Source organism: Haematobia irritans, chromosome 2, assembly GCF_050003625.1.
Source record: "Haematobia irritans isolate KBUSLIRL chromosome 2, ASM5000362v1, whole genome shotgun sequence".
Taxonomy (NCBI): Eukaryota; Metazoa; Arthropoda; class Insecta; order Diptera; family Muscidae; genus Haematobia; species Haematobia irritans.
The window spans coordinates 212,423,057-212,441,066 of NC_134398.1; the positions used below are offsets into that span (position 1 = coordinate 212,423,057).

The 18,010-nt window shown below is 28.8% G+C and overlaps 1 protein-coding gene across 1 annotated transcript in view; it reads left to right on the forward strand.

Moving 5' to 3' along the window:
* The window catches only part of CadN (neural cadherin), a 470,814-nt gene that overhangs the window by 446,693 nt on the left and 6,111 nt on the right, over positions 1-18,010 (forward strand). Inside the window, 3 exon segments of the mRNA XM_075297354.1 lie at positions 3,829-4,067; positions 16,260-16,472; positions 16,932-17,102. Coding sequence (XP_075153469.1) covers positions 3,829-4,067; positions 16,260-16,472; positions 16,932-17,102 — 623 coding nt within the window.

Consider the following 18,010-nt stretch of genomic DNA (forward strand, 5'->3'; position numbering starts at 1 on the left):
ACCTACTTAATTCTGGACTACGAAAGTTTAATATCAGACCACGAGTATTAGTACGCAATGTTGTGCAATGGATAAAACGCCCTCCGGAAGGTCATATTTTATAACCTATCCTCGGCCAGTTTTTTTTTGATTTTTCCAGCGATGATTTCTGGCATACAGTTTTCTTTAATAATTAGAGTTTAAATGGCGATTTTTATATATTTCATATAAATCTTGTCTTTAGGTAAAATTTAATACAAACTTTGTCCTTAGAAAAAATTTCATAAAAGTTTTGTCCTAAGATAAAATTTCATAGAAATTTTGTCCTTAGATAAAATTTAATATTCATTTTGTTTTTAGATACAGTTTGATAGAAATGTTGTCGTTAGATACACATTTCATAGAAATTTTGTCTTTCGATAAAATTTCATAAAAAACTTGCCTTTCAAGGAAAATTTGTGTTTAGATGAAATTACATTAAAAATTTATAAAAATAGATAAAACATCATAAGTAATTTGTCTTTCAATAAATTTTCTAAAAAAATTGTCTTTAGATAAAATTTCACAGAAAGTTTGTCATTAGATAAAATTTCATGGAAATATTGTCTATAGATAATATTTAAAAAAAATTGTCTTTAAACAAAATTTCATAGAAATTTAGTCTTTAGAAAAAATTGTATAGAAAATTAGTTTTTAGATAAAATTTTATAGATATTTTGTCTTTAGAGAAATTTCATGGGTATTTTGTCTTTAGATAAAATTTCATGGACAATTTGTCTTTAGATAAAATTTGGTAAAAAATTTGTCTACAAATAAGATTTCGTGGAAATTTTGACTTAAGATAAAATTTCAGATGTATTTTTTCTTTAAATTTCATAGAAATTTAACTATAGACAACACTTGAAAAGATTTCATAGAAAATTTGTCTTCAGATAAAATTTCATAAAAAAATTGTCTTTAGATAAAATTTCACGGAAATTTTGTCTTTAAGTAAAATTTCATTGAATTTTTTTCTTTAGATAAAATTTCATAAAACATTGTCTAAAGATAATATTTAAAAAAAATTGTCTTTAGAAAAAATTTGATAGAAATTTTGTCTTAAGATTAAATTTCATAACAAATATGAATTTAGATAAAATTTCATAGAAATTTTGTCTTTAGATAAATTTTCACAGAAAGTTTGTCTCTAGATTACATTTCAGAAATATTTTTTCTATTTCGTACTTAAAAGCAATTGTCCTTAGATACAATTTCACAAAAAAAATTGTCTTTAAGTAAAATTTTATAAGAGTTTTGTCTTTAGATAAAATTTAATGGACAATTTGTCGTTAGATAAAATTTCATAAAAAAAATGTCTATAAATAAAATTTTACAGAAAATTTGTCTTTAGATAAAATTTCATAGAAATTTTGTCTTAAGATAAAATTTCATAGAAATTTTGTCTTTAGATAAAATTTCATAGAAAATTTGTCTTTAGATTAAATTTCATAAAAAATTTGTCTTTAGAAAAAAATTCATAGAAATAGTGGCTTTAGATAAAATCTCATAGAAATTTTGTCTTAAGATAAAGTTTCATTGAAGTATTGTCTTTAGACACAATTTCATGTAAACTTTGTTTCTAGATAAAATTTCATAGAAGTTTTGTCTTTAGATAAAATTTCATAAAAATTTTGTTTTTAGATAAAATTTCATAGAAATTTTGTCTCTAGATAAAATTTTATAGAAATTTTGTCTTTAGATAAAATTTCATAGAAATTTTGTCTCTAGATAAAATTTCATAGAAATTTTGTCTTAGATAAAATTTCATAGACATTTTGTTTTTAGATAAAATTTCATAGAAATTTTGTCCTTAGATCTAATTTCATAGAAATTTTGTCTTTAGATAAAATGTCATAGAAATTTTGTCTTTAAATAAAATTTTATAGAAATTTTGTCTCTAGATAAAATTTCATGGAAATTTTGTCCTTAGATCAAATTTCATAGAAATTTTGTCTTTAGATAAAATTTCTTAGAATTTTTTTTTTAGATAAAATTTCATAGAAATTTTGTCCTTAGATCAAATTTCATTGAAATTTTGTCTTTAAATAAAATTTCATAGAAATTTTGTCTTTAGATAAAATTTCAAAGAAATTTTGTCTTTAGATAAAATTTCATAGAAGTTTTGTTTTTAAATAAAATTTCATAGAAATTTTGTCTTTAGATAAAATTTCATAGAAATTTTGTCTTTAGATAAAATTTCATAGAAATTTTGGCTTTAGATAAAATTTCATAGAAATTTTGGCTTTAGATAAAATTTCATAGAAATTTTGGCTTTAGATAAAATTTCATAGAAATTTTGGCCTTAGATAAAATTTCATAAAAAAATGTATCTTTAGATAAAATTTCACAGAAATTTTGTCCATAAGTGAAGTTTCATAGAAATTGTGCCCTTAGATAAAATTTCATAGATATTTTTGTCATTAGTAAAAAATTCATAGAAATTTTGTCTTTAGATAAAATTTCATAAAAGAAAGTTTGTAGCAATCCTCCAAATATTGTTTATACGATTTGTTCTTTGATTCGAAAATGGCATCTTTTTCGACGATTACCTTCTGTGCGTTCCTTTAAAGTCTGAGAAAAAATTCACTGTGCACCAAAAAGTGGAGAATACAATGGATACGAAAACAATTCGAAGCCTATTCTTGCCATTCTCTTAGGCAAGGTGTCAATGTTTCGGTGAAGAAGCACTTTTTATACCAACCAGCGTACAATGGTAAGGTATTATAAGATTGTCAATCCGTTTTTAAACCATCGAAGTATCAATTTCCGACCGATAAAGGCTAGAACTTTTATAAAGAAATCAAAAACTGCAAGAACAGAACAACGATGTAAATAATAAAATTATTTTTGTAAGAGCATTCTTGGTTGTACATTGAAGATAATGACTTGAAAAAAACCTTACAAAATTGTTTCCCTAGAACTTTTCAATTGTTGCGGTAATGAAAACTAATAAAAATTTCCTAGATCTAAACGTAGGAAAAATTATTATTTTTTAATTAAATACTTATGCAACTCTTCAATTACATTTCTGCATTTCTGGCATTTGCCTGTCAATATTGTTAAATTTAGAATATGCAGCTCATACAACGAACTTTTTTTTGACAAATAAAGTCAAATGATAGCCTTTTTTGCAATGGATTTCATAATAAATTGGCGTTTCATTAAATTGAAACTTGAACATTTCACTGCCACAAAAAAAAAAACTGATAATAAAAAATTTTTATGAAAATAATCAAATTTCCTGACCCAATAGTAAAGGAAAATAAAAAAGATAACATTTTTAAATCTATCATATTCAAAGACAAACTAATCAATTTTTATCAGCGATTTAGCTTCACAAAAATAATAATAAAAAAATAAATATGCAAATTTTTTTGTGGGCAAATTTACATAAATCCTATTACCAGCACTTGTAATAAAACCCCTTTGGCAATGAATAGAAACAAAAAGACATAAAACGAACTAAAAATAAACTGATATTGACCGAAAAAAAATTTCATTGAAAATCAAATAGTCAATTATGAAATTTTATTATAAAATTAGAGAGGAAAAACAAAACAATCAACAGAACAAAAACCAATAGCTTAAAAAACATTTTCCAACAAAATTTAAAAAAAAGACGAAAAGAGACGAAAATAAAATCAATTTTATCAAATGATTACAATCGTACAGTGTGACTGTCATTTCTCTTTTCCACATCCCCAAATATCTAACCACTACTAAACCTTTTTCATTCCTTTATGAGGGTGGCATAAATGCCTTCCTTAACTGTAATCTTCACAACTCATTGCCAACTTTGCCTTAAATTAGGTGTCCTGCTGGTTACAAAATCTCTGGGAGTACATGTGTCAATGACAATGAATGCTTATCATTTCCCTGTCGCAATGGTGGCCGTTGTCGTGACCATAATCCACCGAAAAAGTATGAATGCCAATGTCCAATGGGCTTTACCGGTATGCACTGTGAATTGGAATTATTGGCATCGGGTGTATTGACACCATCACGTGATTTCATTATAGCCTTGGTATTGTGTACGAGCACATTGATACGTAAGTAAAGTGATAAAAGTAGTTATCGATTTATAGAACTATGAAAGAACCAAAAAACGAAGTAAGACGTAATGAAAATAATCCAGGATATGGTAAAAGTGTAATAAATTTTGGGTAACACAAAAATCTCAATAGAAAAATGCATGATTAGAAATATCCATAAATCTTAAATAAACACTGGAAATATAATAATAATATATAATCTTATACAATTCCTAATTTGCCTAAAAGTATGCAACATTTACCAAATTATTTTAAACTAGAGATTTTCTGAAATATTTAAACCCTTTAAAAGGTAAGTAAATTGTAGTTTGAATAAGATAAGGTTGATCACTATTTGAAATAAATTTAGTAATATGTATAATTTTTAGTAAAAAAATTATATTTGTTATAAGATGGAAATTTTATTTTATTTTTAATATATTTTATAAGATGGAGAGATTTACCAAAATATTTCGGCAATGGAAAAATTAGGGTTTTCGTGAATTTCTCATCGAAGCATTAAGTAGTTTAATAAGTTACCCCCAAAAGTATGTAGCATTTTTCTAAAGTTGCTATAAACAATGACTTAACCGTCCAATGCCCAAGACCGCCTTTACTCTAGCTTCACTAAAAGCTTCCCCACGCAAAAAAAATCGTTAGACGTCAGTAAATATAATTTTGAAAAATTTTATCCTAGTACCACTCAGTGTAGGTAATGTAATGTAATGAAAATAAAAAAAAATGAGATTTGTTTTTTAAATTAAAGAAGTCGGATTATATTTTTTTTTTCAAACTTTTAATTTCGCCATTTATATTTGAAAATTTTTAAAACTTCACCTTTGTTAATTGACAAATACATGCTGGTTTCACAACATTCCAAAATTTTTTCAAAAATTGGAAAAACTCATTTTTTGACTTTTTTTATGTTTTGACATTGGCAATTACTAAAAATCTAAAATTTCCAATTATTAAAAAGTCTACTTTTGATATGATGACTATCGAATTTTTGATGAATTATAAGCATAAAGAAGCTTTATATCATTGCACATTCTATTCATATTTTCCATCTCGATTTTTTTCCTTAAAGTTCGATTAGCCAACTGTAGCACTGTAAAAAGTAAATTAGTCGATTTAGATCGTCGTTTGAGTACCTAGTTCAGCGTAGTAAAACTGTTTGCATTGTTTTTAAAATTATATTTGCCTACTTTTAGGCGATTTAGGTGTCTGTACGAAAACACTACGTTATGATAATTGAAAACAAGATTTTTTTTAAAGAATATGTCACATGCGTATAAACGAGATTAATTACTAAAGTCATAAAACTTTCAAAAATGTTATCTTAAACTTTATGTGTTTGTGTGAAACAATCATACGTGCTCCAAGAAATTTGTATGTGTTTTTTTGTTGTAGCAAGAACTAACCAAAAATATGAAATTTGTAGTAGAGATTTATAATTCGTGCTTTCCTGAAATGCATTCTATGTCCTTATGAATATTCAAATATCTTGCTAAATAATTTTTAAATTTAAAAGTTTTCTTAGAATTGAACTATCGTCTCTTCTATAATATATAAAAACATATCGCCCTAAAAGTAGGCAATATATACCGAATGTTTTCTACCTCATGGTTAAGGAATAAAATAAATAAATCAACCTAAAAGTATGGTATACAAATTCATTAGTATGTTAGCGTTTACTAAAATAAATTTCAATATAGCAATTCTTCTAGATTAATTGAAAATTTAAACAACACTTTCAGGACACATTAGTTTCTTACGTTCCCGAAAGTCATATTCCTATGACGGATATTGATAAAACTTGCTTACTGTCAAACTTTAAAATTTTTTATTGAACGAATAAGAAATTTTATCACATTCTGTTCATTGAAATATTAGTTTTTTTTTTAATTTGGTTATAATTTCATCCAGGCGAATTACTAAAAAAATACATTTTCATTTAACCCTAAAAGTAGGCAATATGACATGAAAGCTTTTGACTTCATCAATAAGGGTTTAATTAGGCAAAATTTTTAATTAAACTTTATTAATAAAAAAATCATAAAGTCATTTCCCTAAAATAGACAAATATAGGGTCCTTTAATTTTTTTCGTAAATGATACAATCAAGTTGTAACAAGTTGAGACACTGTACTGTCTCGACACTTCCATTTCATGAGAGCAGAACAAACCAAAAATTTTTGGTGCCTCAAAGTATGCTGCACAAATTTATAATTATGTTACAAATATAAAAATTCAATTTCAATCTAGCATTTTTTGTATATCAGTTGACAATTTAAACTACACTTTGAGGAAGCAATATTTCCTTACATACGCAGAAATTATATCCCTATCACGGATTTATCAACGTTTGATAAAATTTATTCACGATTGTCTCACTTTGAAAATTTTTATTAAACGAATAAGAAATTTAATTACACTCTGCTCATTGAACATTTGCGTATACGTTCGTTTTTTAACTATGGTCATAATTTCACTCGGGCGAATTATTAAAATACATACATTTCACATTTTATATGATGATATCGTAGCAGAAAATTTTCATTGATTCTATAGATTGTATTTTGCCATCATATAAAGTTGATATTTCCTGAACTTTTTTTTGCAAAATTTCTTTGCTCATTACCATATCAAAAATACACATACATACGTACGTGTATATATTTTCACACACACATGTCGATAAGATAATATTGTTAAGCGTTCTTTATACGCTGTTGAAAATTAATTAACGGAATTGGAGAGTTTTATGGTTGGTTGGCTGGTGCATCATAGTGGCCAACCGTTACTGTGGTAACCACAACCATGCACATTGCATTTTCACTGTGTCAGACGACACCATTACACCATCCGGTCCATGGATGACAATGCCAACAAACATTTCAATTAAAATGAATTAAAAGACATGTTTCTGAGTAAGGCAAAAGGTGAAACCACATTCACAAATATATACGGTTGACATATTGCACATATGGCATAGGATCATCAAGAATGTTTATTAAGCGTATGTGATGACAAATATCAATAATTTTGCTTTATTATCTGCATTTATTAAAGATTTATCCATAATTTTTTGGATATTTCATTTAAAAAGCATACCTTTAGGGATTTTTAATGTTAATTATATAGATGACCTACTTTTGAGCGCATTAATGAATACAATGAAATTGAATATGAAATCAAAAGTATAATTGAATATATAAAAGCAGAGATTTTAATAACTAAAGCCTTAAAAAAACTTGTAAAATTTGCATATGCTTGAATAATGGTGGCATCAGAAAATTCTTGATAAATTCATATCGAATAAGACAGTCTTCACCTATTATTCCCACTTTGTTGTCCGTTTCCGTGTCTATGAATAGGTAGTTATATTTTTTTGTTGGAATAGACGTATTCATTTATGATTACGCGATATTTCACATTCTAAAAAATCTAATAATTTTTTTAAACTCAAATATTAATTTATGTAGCATGCTTTTATGCGCACTTATGTATGTGTAATATATGGTGTTATACAAAATAATTTAAAATTTCTTTTCAAAATGAAAAATTAATTTAACTACCAAACCTTACTGTACAAATTTATATATCTTATTAAAATAATATAACAATTTTAGGAAAATAACACAATCTAGAGATATGAACCATGTTTAAAATTTCTAATAGTTAATTCTTATTTTAATATTCTGGAAAAAAATTTTAAAATTTAAAAATTAAAATGATTCTGAATAAAAATTAATCTCTTTCGAAATAATCCCGAATTTAAATATTAAATTTATTTAATTCAATATAATACCAACATTTTTCATGTTCATGCCTATGCATAAAAATTCTTTTAATATAATAACTACATTAAAATATTAAAAAAAAATATATTTCGGTCATTTCAGGGTTAGCAAAATCACATTCTGATAATTTAAATTTTATTTATGAGCCTACTTTCAGGGATTTAAATTACCATGTAGGTGTAAAATAAAATATGAAGTTTTACAAATAAATTTAAAGTCTTCTTAAAAAAAATAATAATTTCAACAGAGAAACTTTTGTGTAAAATTATACATTTTTTATCACGATTCTACTAAACTCTATCCCAGACGTTCCAAAGACAAGACATAAACATTTTTATATTAAAAAAATATTTAATTAAGATTTTACTAAACAATCACATTCTGACTTCCTAAATATTTTTATTTTGTTTAAAAATGTATGCATGTTGCATACTTTCAGGGATTTAAATTGCTACATAGGTGTGAAATAAAATAAAATCTGACAATAAAATATGAAAAGATTTTTTTTTTGTTTGGAAAATAATAATTGAATAATTATTTACCATTTGATATTAATTTTTATTATAGAAAGCTGCAAATAAATTTACAAAAAAAAAAAAAAAAACAAGTAAGGAAAGTCTACAGTCGGGCGGGGCCGACTATATTATATCCTGCACCACTTTGTAGAACTAAATTTTCGATTCCATATCACATCCGTCAAATGTGTTGGGGGTTATATATAAAGGTTTGTCCCAAATACATACATTTAAATATCACGCGATCTGGACAGAATTTGATAGACTTCTACAAAATCTATAGACTCAAAATTTAAGTTGACTAATGCACTAGGGTGGAACACAATGTTAGTAAAATGAAGTAAGGAAAGTCTAAAGTCGGGCGGGGCCGACTACATTATACCCTGCACCACTTTGTAGATCTAAATTTTCGATACCATATCACATCCGTCAAATGTGTTGTGGGCTACATATAAAAGGTTTGTCCCAAATACATACATTTTAATATCTCTCGATCTGGACAGAATTTGATAGACTTCTACAAATTCTATAGACTCAAAATTTAAGTCGGCTAATGCACTAGGGTGAAACGCAATGTTAGTAAAAAAATGGGAAAGATTTAAATCTTTAGCAATTTTAAGGAAACTTCACAAAAGTTTATTTATGATTTATCGCTCGATATATATGTATTAGAAGTTTAGGAAAATTAGAGTCATTTTTACAACTTTTCGACTAAGCAGTGGCGATTTTACGAGGAAAATATTGGTATTTTGACCATTTTTGTCGAAATCGGAAAAACATATATATGAGAGCTATATCTAAATCTGAACCGATTTCAACCAAAATCGGCACGCATAGCTACAATGCTAATTCTACTCCTTGTGAAAAATTTCAACAAAATCGGAGTTAAAAATTGGCCTCTGTAGTCATATGAGTGTAAATCGGGCGAAAGCTATATATGGGAGATATATCTAAATCTGAACCGATTTCAACCAAATTTGGCACGCATAGCTACAATGCTAATTCTACTCCCTGTGCAAAATTTCAACCAAATTGGGGTAAAACTCTGGCTTCTGGGACCGTATTAGTCCATATCGGGCGAAAGATATATATATATATATATATATATATATATATATATATATATATATATATATATATATATATATATATATATATATATATATATATATATATATATATATATATATATATATATATATATATATATATATATATATATATATATATATATATATATATATATATATATATATATATATATATATATATATATATATATATATATATATATATATATGTATATATATATATATATATAGCTCCATATATATATATATATATATATGGAGCTATATCTAACTCTGAACCGATTTCAATAAAATTTGGCACACTTGACTATAGTACTAATTGATCTTCTTGTGCAAAATTTTAAGCAGATTAGTGTAAAACTCTGGCATCTGGGGCCATATAAGTCCATATCGGGCGAAATATATATATATTTCGCCCGATATGGACTTATATATGGGAGCTATATCTAAATCTGAAACGATTTCTTTCAAAATCAATAGGGTTCTATTCAAAGCCAAAACACATACCTGCGCCAAACTTGAAGTCGATTGGACTAAAACTGTGACCTAGACTTTGATCACAAAAATGTGTTCACAGACAGATGGACAGACGAACGTGGCTAGATCGACTCAGGGGCCCATCCTGAGCATTTTCGCCAAAGACACCATATGTCTATCTCGTCTCCTTCTGGGTGTTGCAAACATATGCACTAACTTATAATACCCTATTCCACAGTGTGGCGCAGGTTATAATGAATGTAAATAAATATATAAAAAGATATAAAAATTTTCCTTTATTTATTTTCATTGTTATACAAAAATATAAATTGAAGCCATATTAAGATTTTTTTTTAATTTATTTAGTTTAGTCTAATGCCAGCATTTTCCATCTTTATGCCTATGCACGAAAATATCTTCAAGCCAAATAACTATATTACAAGTTTATTACAAATCAAATTAAAGAAAATAACCAAACAAAAATGGTTTCCCATAACTTGGCAAACATAATAAAAGTTGAATTGTTCTTATCAAAATCAATTTCATTGCAAACATTGCATACTTTTAGGCAAATATGGGAAAAAACCTCAATATTTTACCTTAAATCCTTTTTCCAGTTATAGGTATTTATTTACAAAAAAAAAAAACTTTTATTATTATTAATATGGCTTACACTCTAAGACCTTCTGAGTAAATTTCTACATCAAACATATGCAGAGAGAGAGGACAGAAGAAAAAGTTTTGCCAATATATAAAACATATCTCAGGGATATGGTTAAAAAAAAACTTTGAATTCAATAGAAATTCTCTACTGTATATTGAAGTGGAGGCCACACATAATCTCAATGAAGTGCAGAGTTATGTATTATAACTTTTTTTGAAAGGGGTTTTCGTAAACCATTGAAATGAAAATAATAGCTATATACTGATGTTATATTGATGGTCTAATGCAACGAGTTATGGAGAGATGATGTTAGTGCGGCTTGCCAAAAGGGAGTGAAAACTTTGTTGAGAAATAAAAGATTAAATTGATTGGATTAGAAAAAGTCTTAAGAAATTTTATGTAATGATTTGTGTTTTTATTATTTAAAAAGAAACCTATAATGGACATTTGTATATAGATTGGTATTTGATTTTAGTTCAATATAAATATATTTACAATGCTTTTCTAAATGTAAAACATAAAAAAAAGGATTTTAATGTCGTTAGAGTCTAAAAGTTAAATATTCAATAGATTTGGCCATCCCAAAATAAACATCGTAAGTTATAGAATTCTTAATTTCAATGAGTTCATATGGAATGAAAACCCTATAACTTGGAGTATTGAATTTTCGACAAACCGGTTGATTTATGTGGTAATGGAAAGACGGATAAGGAAGATAAGAAATTTCCTACATTCAAATTCATTAAGTATCATATAGAACCTTTCCTTTCCATACATGTGGTGAAAATTGCACCTCATTTGAGATCTCTTTCTTATGATCTCAAGTAAGTCGGATTGGTAAAGTGTCCTCTCTTCGCCCTAAAACACAATTACCACTTTTAAAACTATAATAGGTCTTTAGATTGTCAGAGAAATGAAAATGGCAAATGGGGAAGAGTCAAAATATCAACTACATTTGATATATGTTGCAGAAGGGAGGCTCCTTCATGTGCTATCATAAATGGTGGAACATTAATTTCAAAATATTTTCAGAATATTTATTCGGTTTGTCCGGTTCGGTTTGAAGAATGAGACAAATACAAATGTTTTCTATAAACAAATTACAATGTATGTGAAAAACAACTTTTGAGAGGAAGATATATGATTTTGTTAAATCTGTTAAAGTTTTTTGTAATTAAGAGTATAATAATATACTAAAAATAAATAAATAAATAAAAAAATAAAATATATATATTTTTTTGTTTTCACTGAAAACATTATAGTAACCAAGGGAAAATTTATCAAAATAATTATAACTCATAACCTTTATTGATAATTTGTTGTCCATCTCAATGATCTCTTTGTTTCTTCAAAATGAATTACTTATGCCCAAGTCTTTTCTAAAATATATATTAATTATTAGTTATTGCCTATTTTTGGGGGTGAAGGGTAAATTTAATAAAATTTTCTATGCACTCAAAAGTCTAATTAAATTTGTATTATAAAACACGCATATAATTTGATAAAATTTTGGGAAAAAACATACTAACTATATAAATAAAATTGAACAGTTTATTTCCCGAAGGTAACTTTTAAATCAGAGCCAATGTTTCATAATATTCAGCAGGGGTAGGTAGCCCTCTAAAACTATAAGGATAAAATACTAAAGATACAGATCTTTAGAAATATATACATTTTATCATTATACATAAGTAAATACATCATACCATTTTATTTAAAATGTTGCATACTTTGGGGGGGTTCATGTACAATAAAATTTTTCGAATAAAGATTTCTATTTTATTGAAAAAAAAAAACAATAATAATAATAACAAGTATATACGGCCGTAAGTTTGGCCAGGCCGCATCTTATGTACCCTCCACCATAGATTGCATAGAAACTTCTACGAACGACTGTCATCCACAATCGAATTATTTGGGTCGTGGTATCTTAAAACTTCTTAACATCGTTTTCTAAATTATGAGTTAGTCCATACGTGGTCTACAAATAATTACGAATCGATATGGACTTTTGCACTGTACGTAGAGAGCCAGAATTGAAATATGGGGGTCGCTTATATGGGGGCTATATACAATTATGACCTTGATATGGACCAATTTTTGTGTGATTGGGGATCAATTTATCTGAGGGCTATATATACCTATAAACCGATATCGACCTAGCTAGGCATCACAATGGACTGAATAGTCTAAGTGAGCCTGAATCTTAATCGGGCTGCCACTTTAACCTTAGCTAGGCATGGCCATATACTAGCACAATGTACCAAATTTCAATTTGACTCGGATGAAATTTGCTCTTCCAAGAGCAAATCTCGGGATCGGTTTATATGGAGGCTATATATGATTATGGACTGATATGGACCACCTTTAATATGGTTGTTAAATATCATATACTACCACCACGTACCAAATTTCAACCAGATCGGATGAATTTTGCTTCTCCGAAAGGCACCCGGGGTCAAATCTGGGGATCGGTTTATATGTGGGCTATATATAATTATGGACTGATATGAACCAATTCCTGCATGGTTGTTGGATGCCATATACTACCACCACGTACCTAATTTCAACCAGATCGGATGAATTTTGCTCTTCCAAGGGGCTCCGGAGGTCAAATCTGGGGTTTGGTTTATATGGGGTCTATATACAATTATGGACCGATTTCGACCAATTTTTGCATTGGTGTTTGTTTAACACCACGTACCAAATTTCAACTGAATCAGATGAAATTTGGTCTTCCAAGAGGCTCCGGAGGTCATGATCAGTTTATATAGAGGCTATATACAATTAAGGACCGATATGGACCAATTTTGGCATGGTCGTTAGAGACCATATACTAGCACAATGTACCAAATTTCAACTGACTCGGATGAAATTTGCTCTTCCAAAGCAAATCTCGGGATCGGTTTATATGGGAGCTATATATGATTATGGACTGATATGGACCACTTTTGGCATGGTTTTTAAATATCATATACTACCACCACGTACCAAATTTCAACCAGATCTGATGAATTTTGCTTCTCCAAAAGACACCGAAAGTCAAACCTGTGATCGGTTTATATGGGGGTTATATTTATAAAATTATGGACCGATTTGGACCAATTTTTGCATGGTTGTTAGAAATCATATACTAACAACATGTACCAAATTTCAACCAGATCGGATGCATTTTGCTTATCCAAAAGGCACCGAAAGTCAAATCTGGTAATCGGTTTATATGGGGGCTATATATAATTATAGACCGATATGGACCAATTTTTGCATGGTCATTAGAGACCATATACTAACACCATGTACCAAATTTCAGCCGGATCGGGTGAAATGTGCTTCTTTTAGAGGATCTGCAAGCCAAATTTGGGGGTCCGTTTATATGGGGGCTATACGTAAAAGTGGACTGATATACCATCCAACCTACATCAATAATAACTACTTGTGCCAAGTTTCAAGTCGATAGCTTGTTTCGTTCGAAAGTTAGCGTGATTTTAACAGACGGACGGACATGCTCAGATCAACTCAGAATTTGCACACCTTCATCCGATGGTCCAAATTTTCGATGACGCTGAGGCATAATGGAGGTTCTATGCCGTTAATGTGCCGAATTATCTCATCCTTTAACTCTTGAGTTGTTGCTGGTTTATCGTCGTACACTTTTTCTTTCAAATAACCCCAGAAAAAAGCCCAACGGTGTCAAATCACATGATCTTGGCGGCCAATTGACATCGCCATTACGTGAGATAACACGGCCATTGAATTTGTTGCGCAAACGAGCCATTGTTTCGTTAGCTGTGTGGCAAGTGGCACCGTCCTGCTGAAACCACATATCGTCCACATCCATATCTTCCAATTCGGGCCATAAAAAGTTCGTTATCATCTCACGATAGCGAACACCATTCGCAGTAACTGCCTGACCGGCCTCATTTTGGAAAAAATACGGCCCGATGATGCCGCCAGCCCATAAACCGCACCAAACAGTCACTCTTTGTGGGTGCATTGGTTTTTCGACAATCACTCTTGGATTCTCATTCGCCCAAATGCGGCAGTTCTGTTTATTGACGAATCCACTGAGGTGAAAATGTGCCTCATCACTGAAGATGATTTTCTTCGAAAATTGATCATCCAATGTTGCCATTCCTTGGAACCATTTAACACGTTGTTGGATTGTGTATCTCTCCATGGTTCAAATTGAGTAAGTCTGAAATAGAGAAATGTCAAATAAAATTCGGAAAAAGCTTGGCGTTTAGGTGTGGTTCACATTCAACATCGGCCCTTACAATTTAACCACCCTTTATAAAAGTATATTTTTTCCAGAAATAAGTAACTTCATCAGAAATAATAAAATAGTTTATTTATATGTAAGTATTTATACCCTATTATTAGTAAAATAAAGCATGCTAATTTTATTTTTTTTATTTAGTCAATTATACAAAGGAAGCCAATACAGGCTATTACACATGAAGTCTGATTAAAAAAGAAAAAAAATATTTTTAAGAAATAGTTAGAAATTTAATAATTAATAGCGTCCTATTTAACTATAAACATGAGAACATTTCTAAAAACTACATTACAGGATAAGAAATATAACACAAAAATGGTCTCCCATAACTTGGTTAACATATTGAAAGCTTTTATTGTTTTTGTTCAAATTAATTTAATGTGAAAAAATTGCATACCCTTAGGCCAATAATGATTTTTTTTTTCTAAACTTAAATCCTCTTTCCAGTTATGGGTATTTAATTGTTAATACCACCTTATTGAATATTTATAATAACTATCTTATAAGCTACCTTATAAAAAAATGATTTCCAATAACTTGGAATCATAGTAAAAACTTAATTATTTTTTTCTCAATAATTTTATTGTTCAAACGTTGCATACTTTTAGGCAAAGAATAAACATACCAATATTTTACAATAAATCCTTTAACCGGTTGTAGGTGTTTTATAGCTAAAATCATTTTATTTAACTATTAACATGTGGAACTTTCTACTTTTAAGAAAAATGTATGCTAAATTATTATTTAATAATTTTATTTTTCAAACGTTGCATACTTTTAGGCAAATAATAAAAATCCCAATATTTTACAATAAATCCGGTTATAGGCATTTAATAGCTAAAATCATTTTATTTAACTTTTAACATGTGGAACTTTCCAGTTTTAAGAAAAATGTATGCTAAATTATTATTTAGTAATTAAGTATTTATCTACTTTTATTATGTGTACATTAAAATGTTTCACTGTATAATCTCATTTTTTTTTTAATTGTTCACTATATGCATGCTTTTATATTTTTACCACATTTTAATAACATTAATTTTATTTAACTCTCTCCAACAATTCGAGATAATAAAGCAAGCGCGCAAGTAGTTTTAAAATAAATTTTCCTCGAAAAACTATTTGAAACCAGTGAGAAAAAAAAAACAAAATCGTAAACAGATTATTTTACAGTGCTGTTGTTTTTTTTTTTTTAATACTCCGCTCTCCAAAAAATTTACATAATCATATTAATTTTCATTCTTTGTGTTTTTTCTCTTTTTTTTGCCACCACACAACAATCCTTTTGCCCATAATCTGCGTACGTGTTCGTTTGGGGTCATCTGTATGAATTATTATACCACAAACTCTTTGCATTCACATTTATCCAATGGCGCCCATTATAGTTTTGGTCCTGGTATTTGTGGTGTATAATCGTCGACGTGAGGCGCATATTAAATATCCTGGACCAGATGATGATGTACGCGAGAATATTATTAACTATGATGATGAGGGTGGCGGTGAAGATGATATGACTGCATTCGATATTACACCCTTGCAAATACCCATCGGTGGACCAATGCCACCTGAGTTGGCCACCATGAAAATGCCAATTATGTGTAAGTATATACATAGCCTACTTTTATAGACATTTACCCATACGCCATGGGGCGTAATAAAAATTAACAACAAGTAGGATGCAAAAAAAAAGACATATCAATTTGCATATATTAAGAGCCATAATTTCTCTATGGTTCAAATTCAGTTTCAATGTAAAGAGATGGGTAATGCAAATTAATTCAACTCTTGCAAAAAGCTCGTGAATCATATGAACTATGATGATGAAGCAGTAGTACGAAAGACTATTATGTTGGTGAAAATTTAATTTCTCTTCATGATGGTTAACTCTTAAAAAAAAGGAACTGCAAAAATCCATTTCCTTTTTTTTCTATGGCTAACCAGAATTTTTTTTCATACCCTCGTCTTTAGGATTGTTTAAAGTTTCAATTGATTTTGTTTTTCTTTTTAAAATAATTCTAATTCAATTTTGTTTTACTGTTATTTTTATACTTCTTTAGATCCCGTTATGACTTTAATGCCCGGTCAAGAACCCAATGTTGGCATGTTCATTGAGGAACATAAAAAGCGAGCCGATGGGGATCCTAATGCTCCACCTTTCGACGATTTACGCAACTATGCCTATGAGGGTGGTGGTAGTACAGCTGGTTCATTGAGTTCATTGGCATCAGGTGAGTCCGTTTTTTTTTTTTCTTTTACACACTACTTTACAATCTCTGCTCCTCCTCTTAACAAACAACTTTGCTTTATAGTATAAAATTATGCTTAAAAAAATAAAATAAAAACAAAACTAAATTGCACTCAATATTCGTAATTATTAGATGCAGTGGTAGTTATTTTTACAAGAAAAACAAAGCCATGTACACAAAACAAAAAAATAAAACTCCCCTGTAATTCGTATTCCAAAAGTAATGAAGTTTTTTTTCCAAGTAGTAAAAGTAAGGTTTTTTTTGCTCATTTGGGAATTTTTAGATTAGTTGGGGGTGGTACTCCTTATGTAAAATGTGGCTATGTTGTGACTGGTGGAAGAGAAAGGTTTTGGGTTGGGTGAGATATTAGATACACAGTGAAGTGGTCATTCGGTTTTTATGCTCAATAAATGTTGAAAACTTCATTTTGTTTATTAATAATACGACATTTATGTAGACATCTTTATTGGAGCCAATCGTATATAAAAAGATTTGCTCATGGTCAGAGGATATGATTAAAAAATAAAATTAAACTTAAATCTAGAGTCCAGCCAAATTGCATGCGCCACTCTGTGGAACAGGGTATTATAAGTTAGTGCATATGTTTGCAACACCCAGAAGGAGACGAGATAGACACATGGTGTCTTTGGCAAAAATACTCAGGGTGGGCTCTTGATTCGATATTGCGATGTCCGTCTGTCCGTGAACACATTTGTGTAATCAAAGTCTAGGTCGCAGTTTTAGGACAAACGACTTCAAATTTGGCACAAGTATGTCTTTTGGCTCAGAATAGATCCCTATTGATTTTGGAAGAAATCGGTTCAGATTTAGATATAGCTCCCATATATATATCTCGCCCGACATGGACTTATATGGCCCCAGATGCCAGA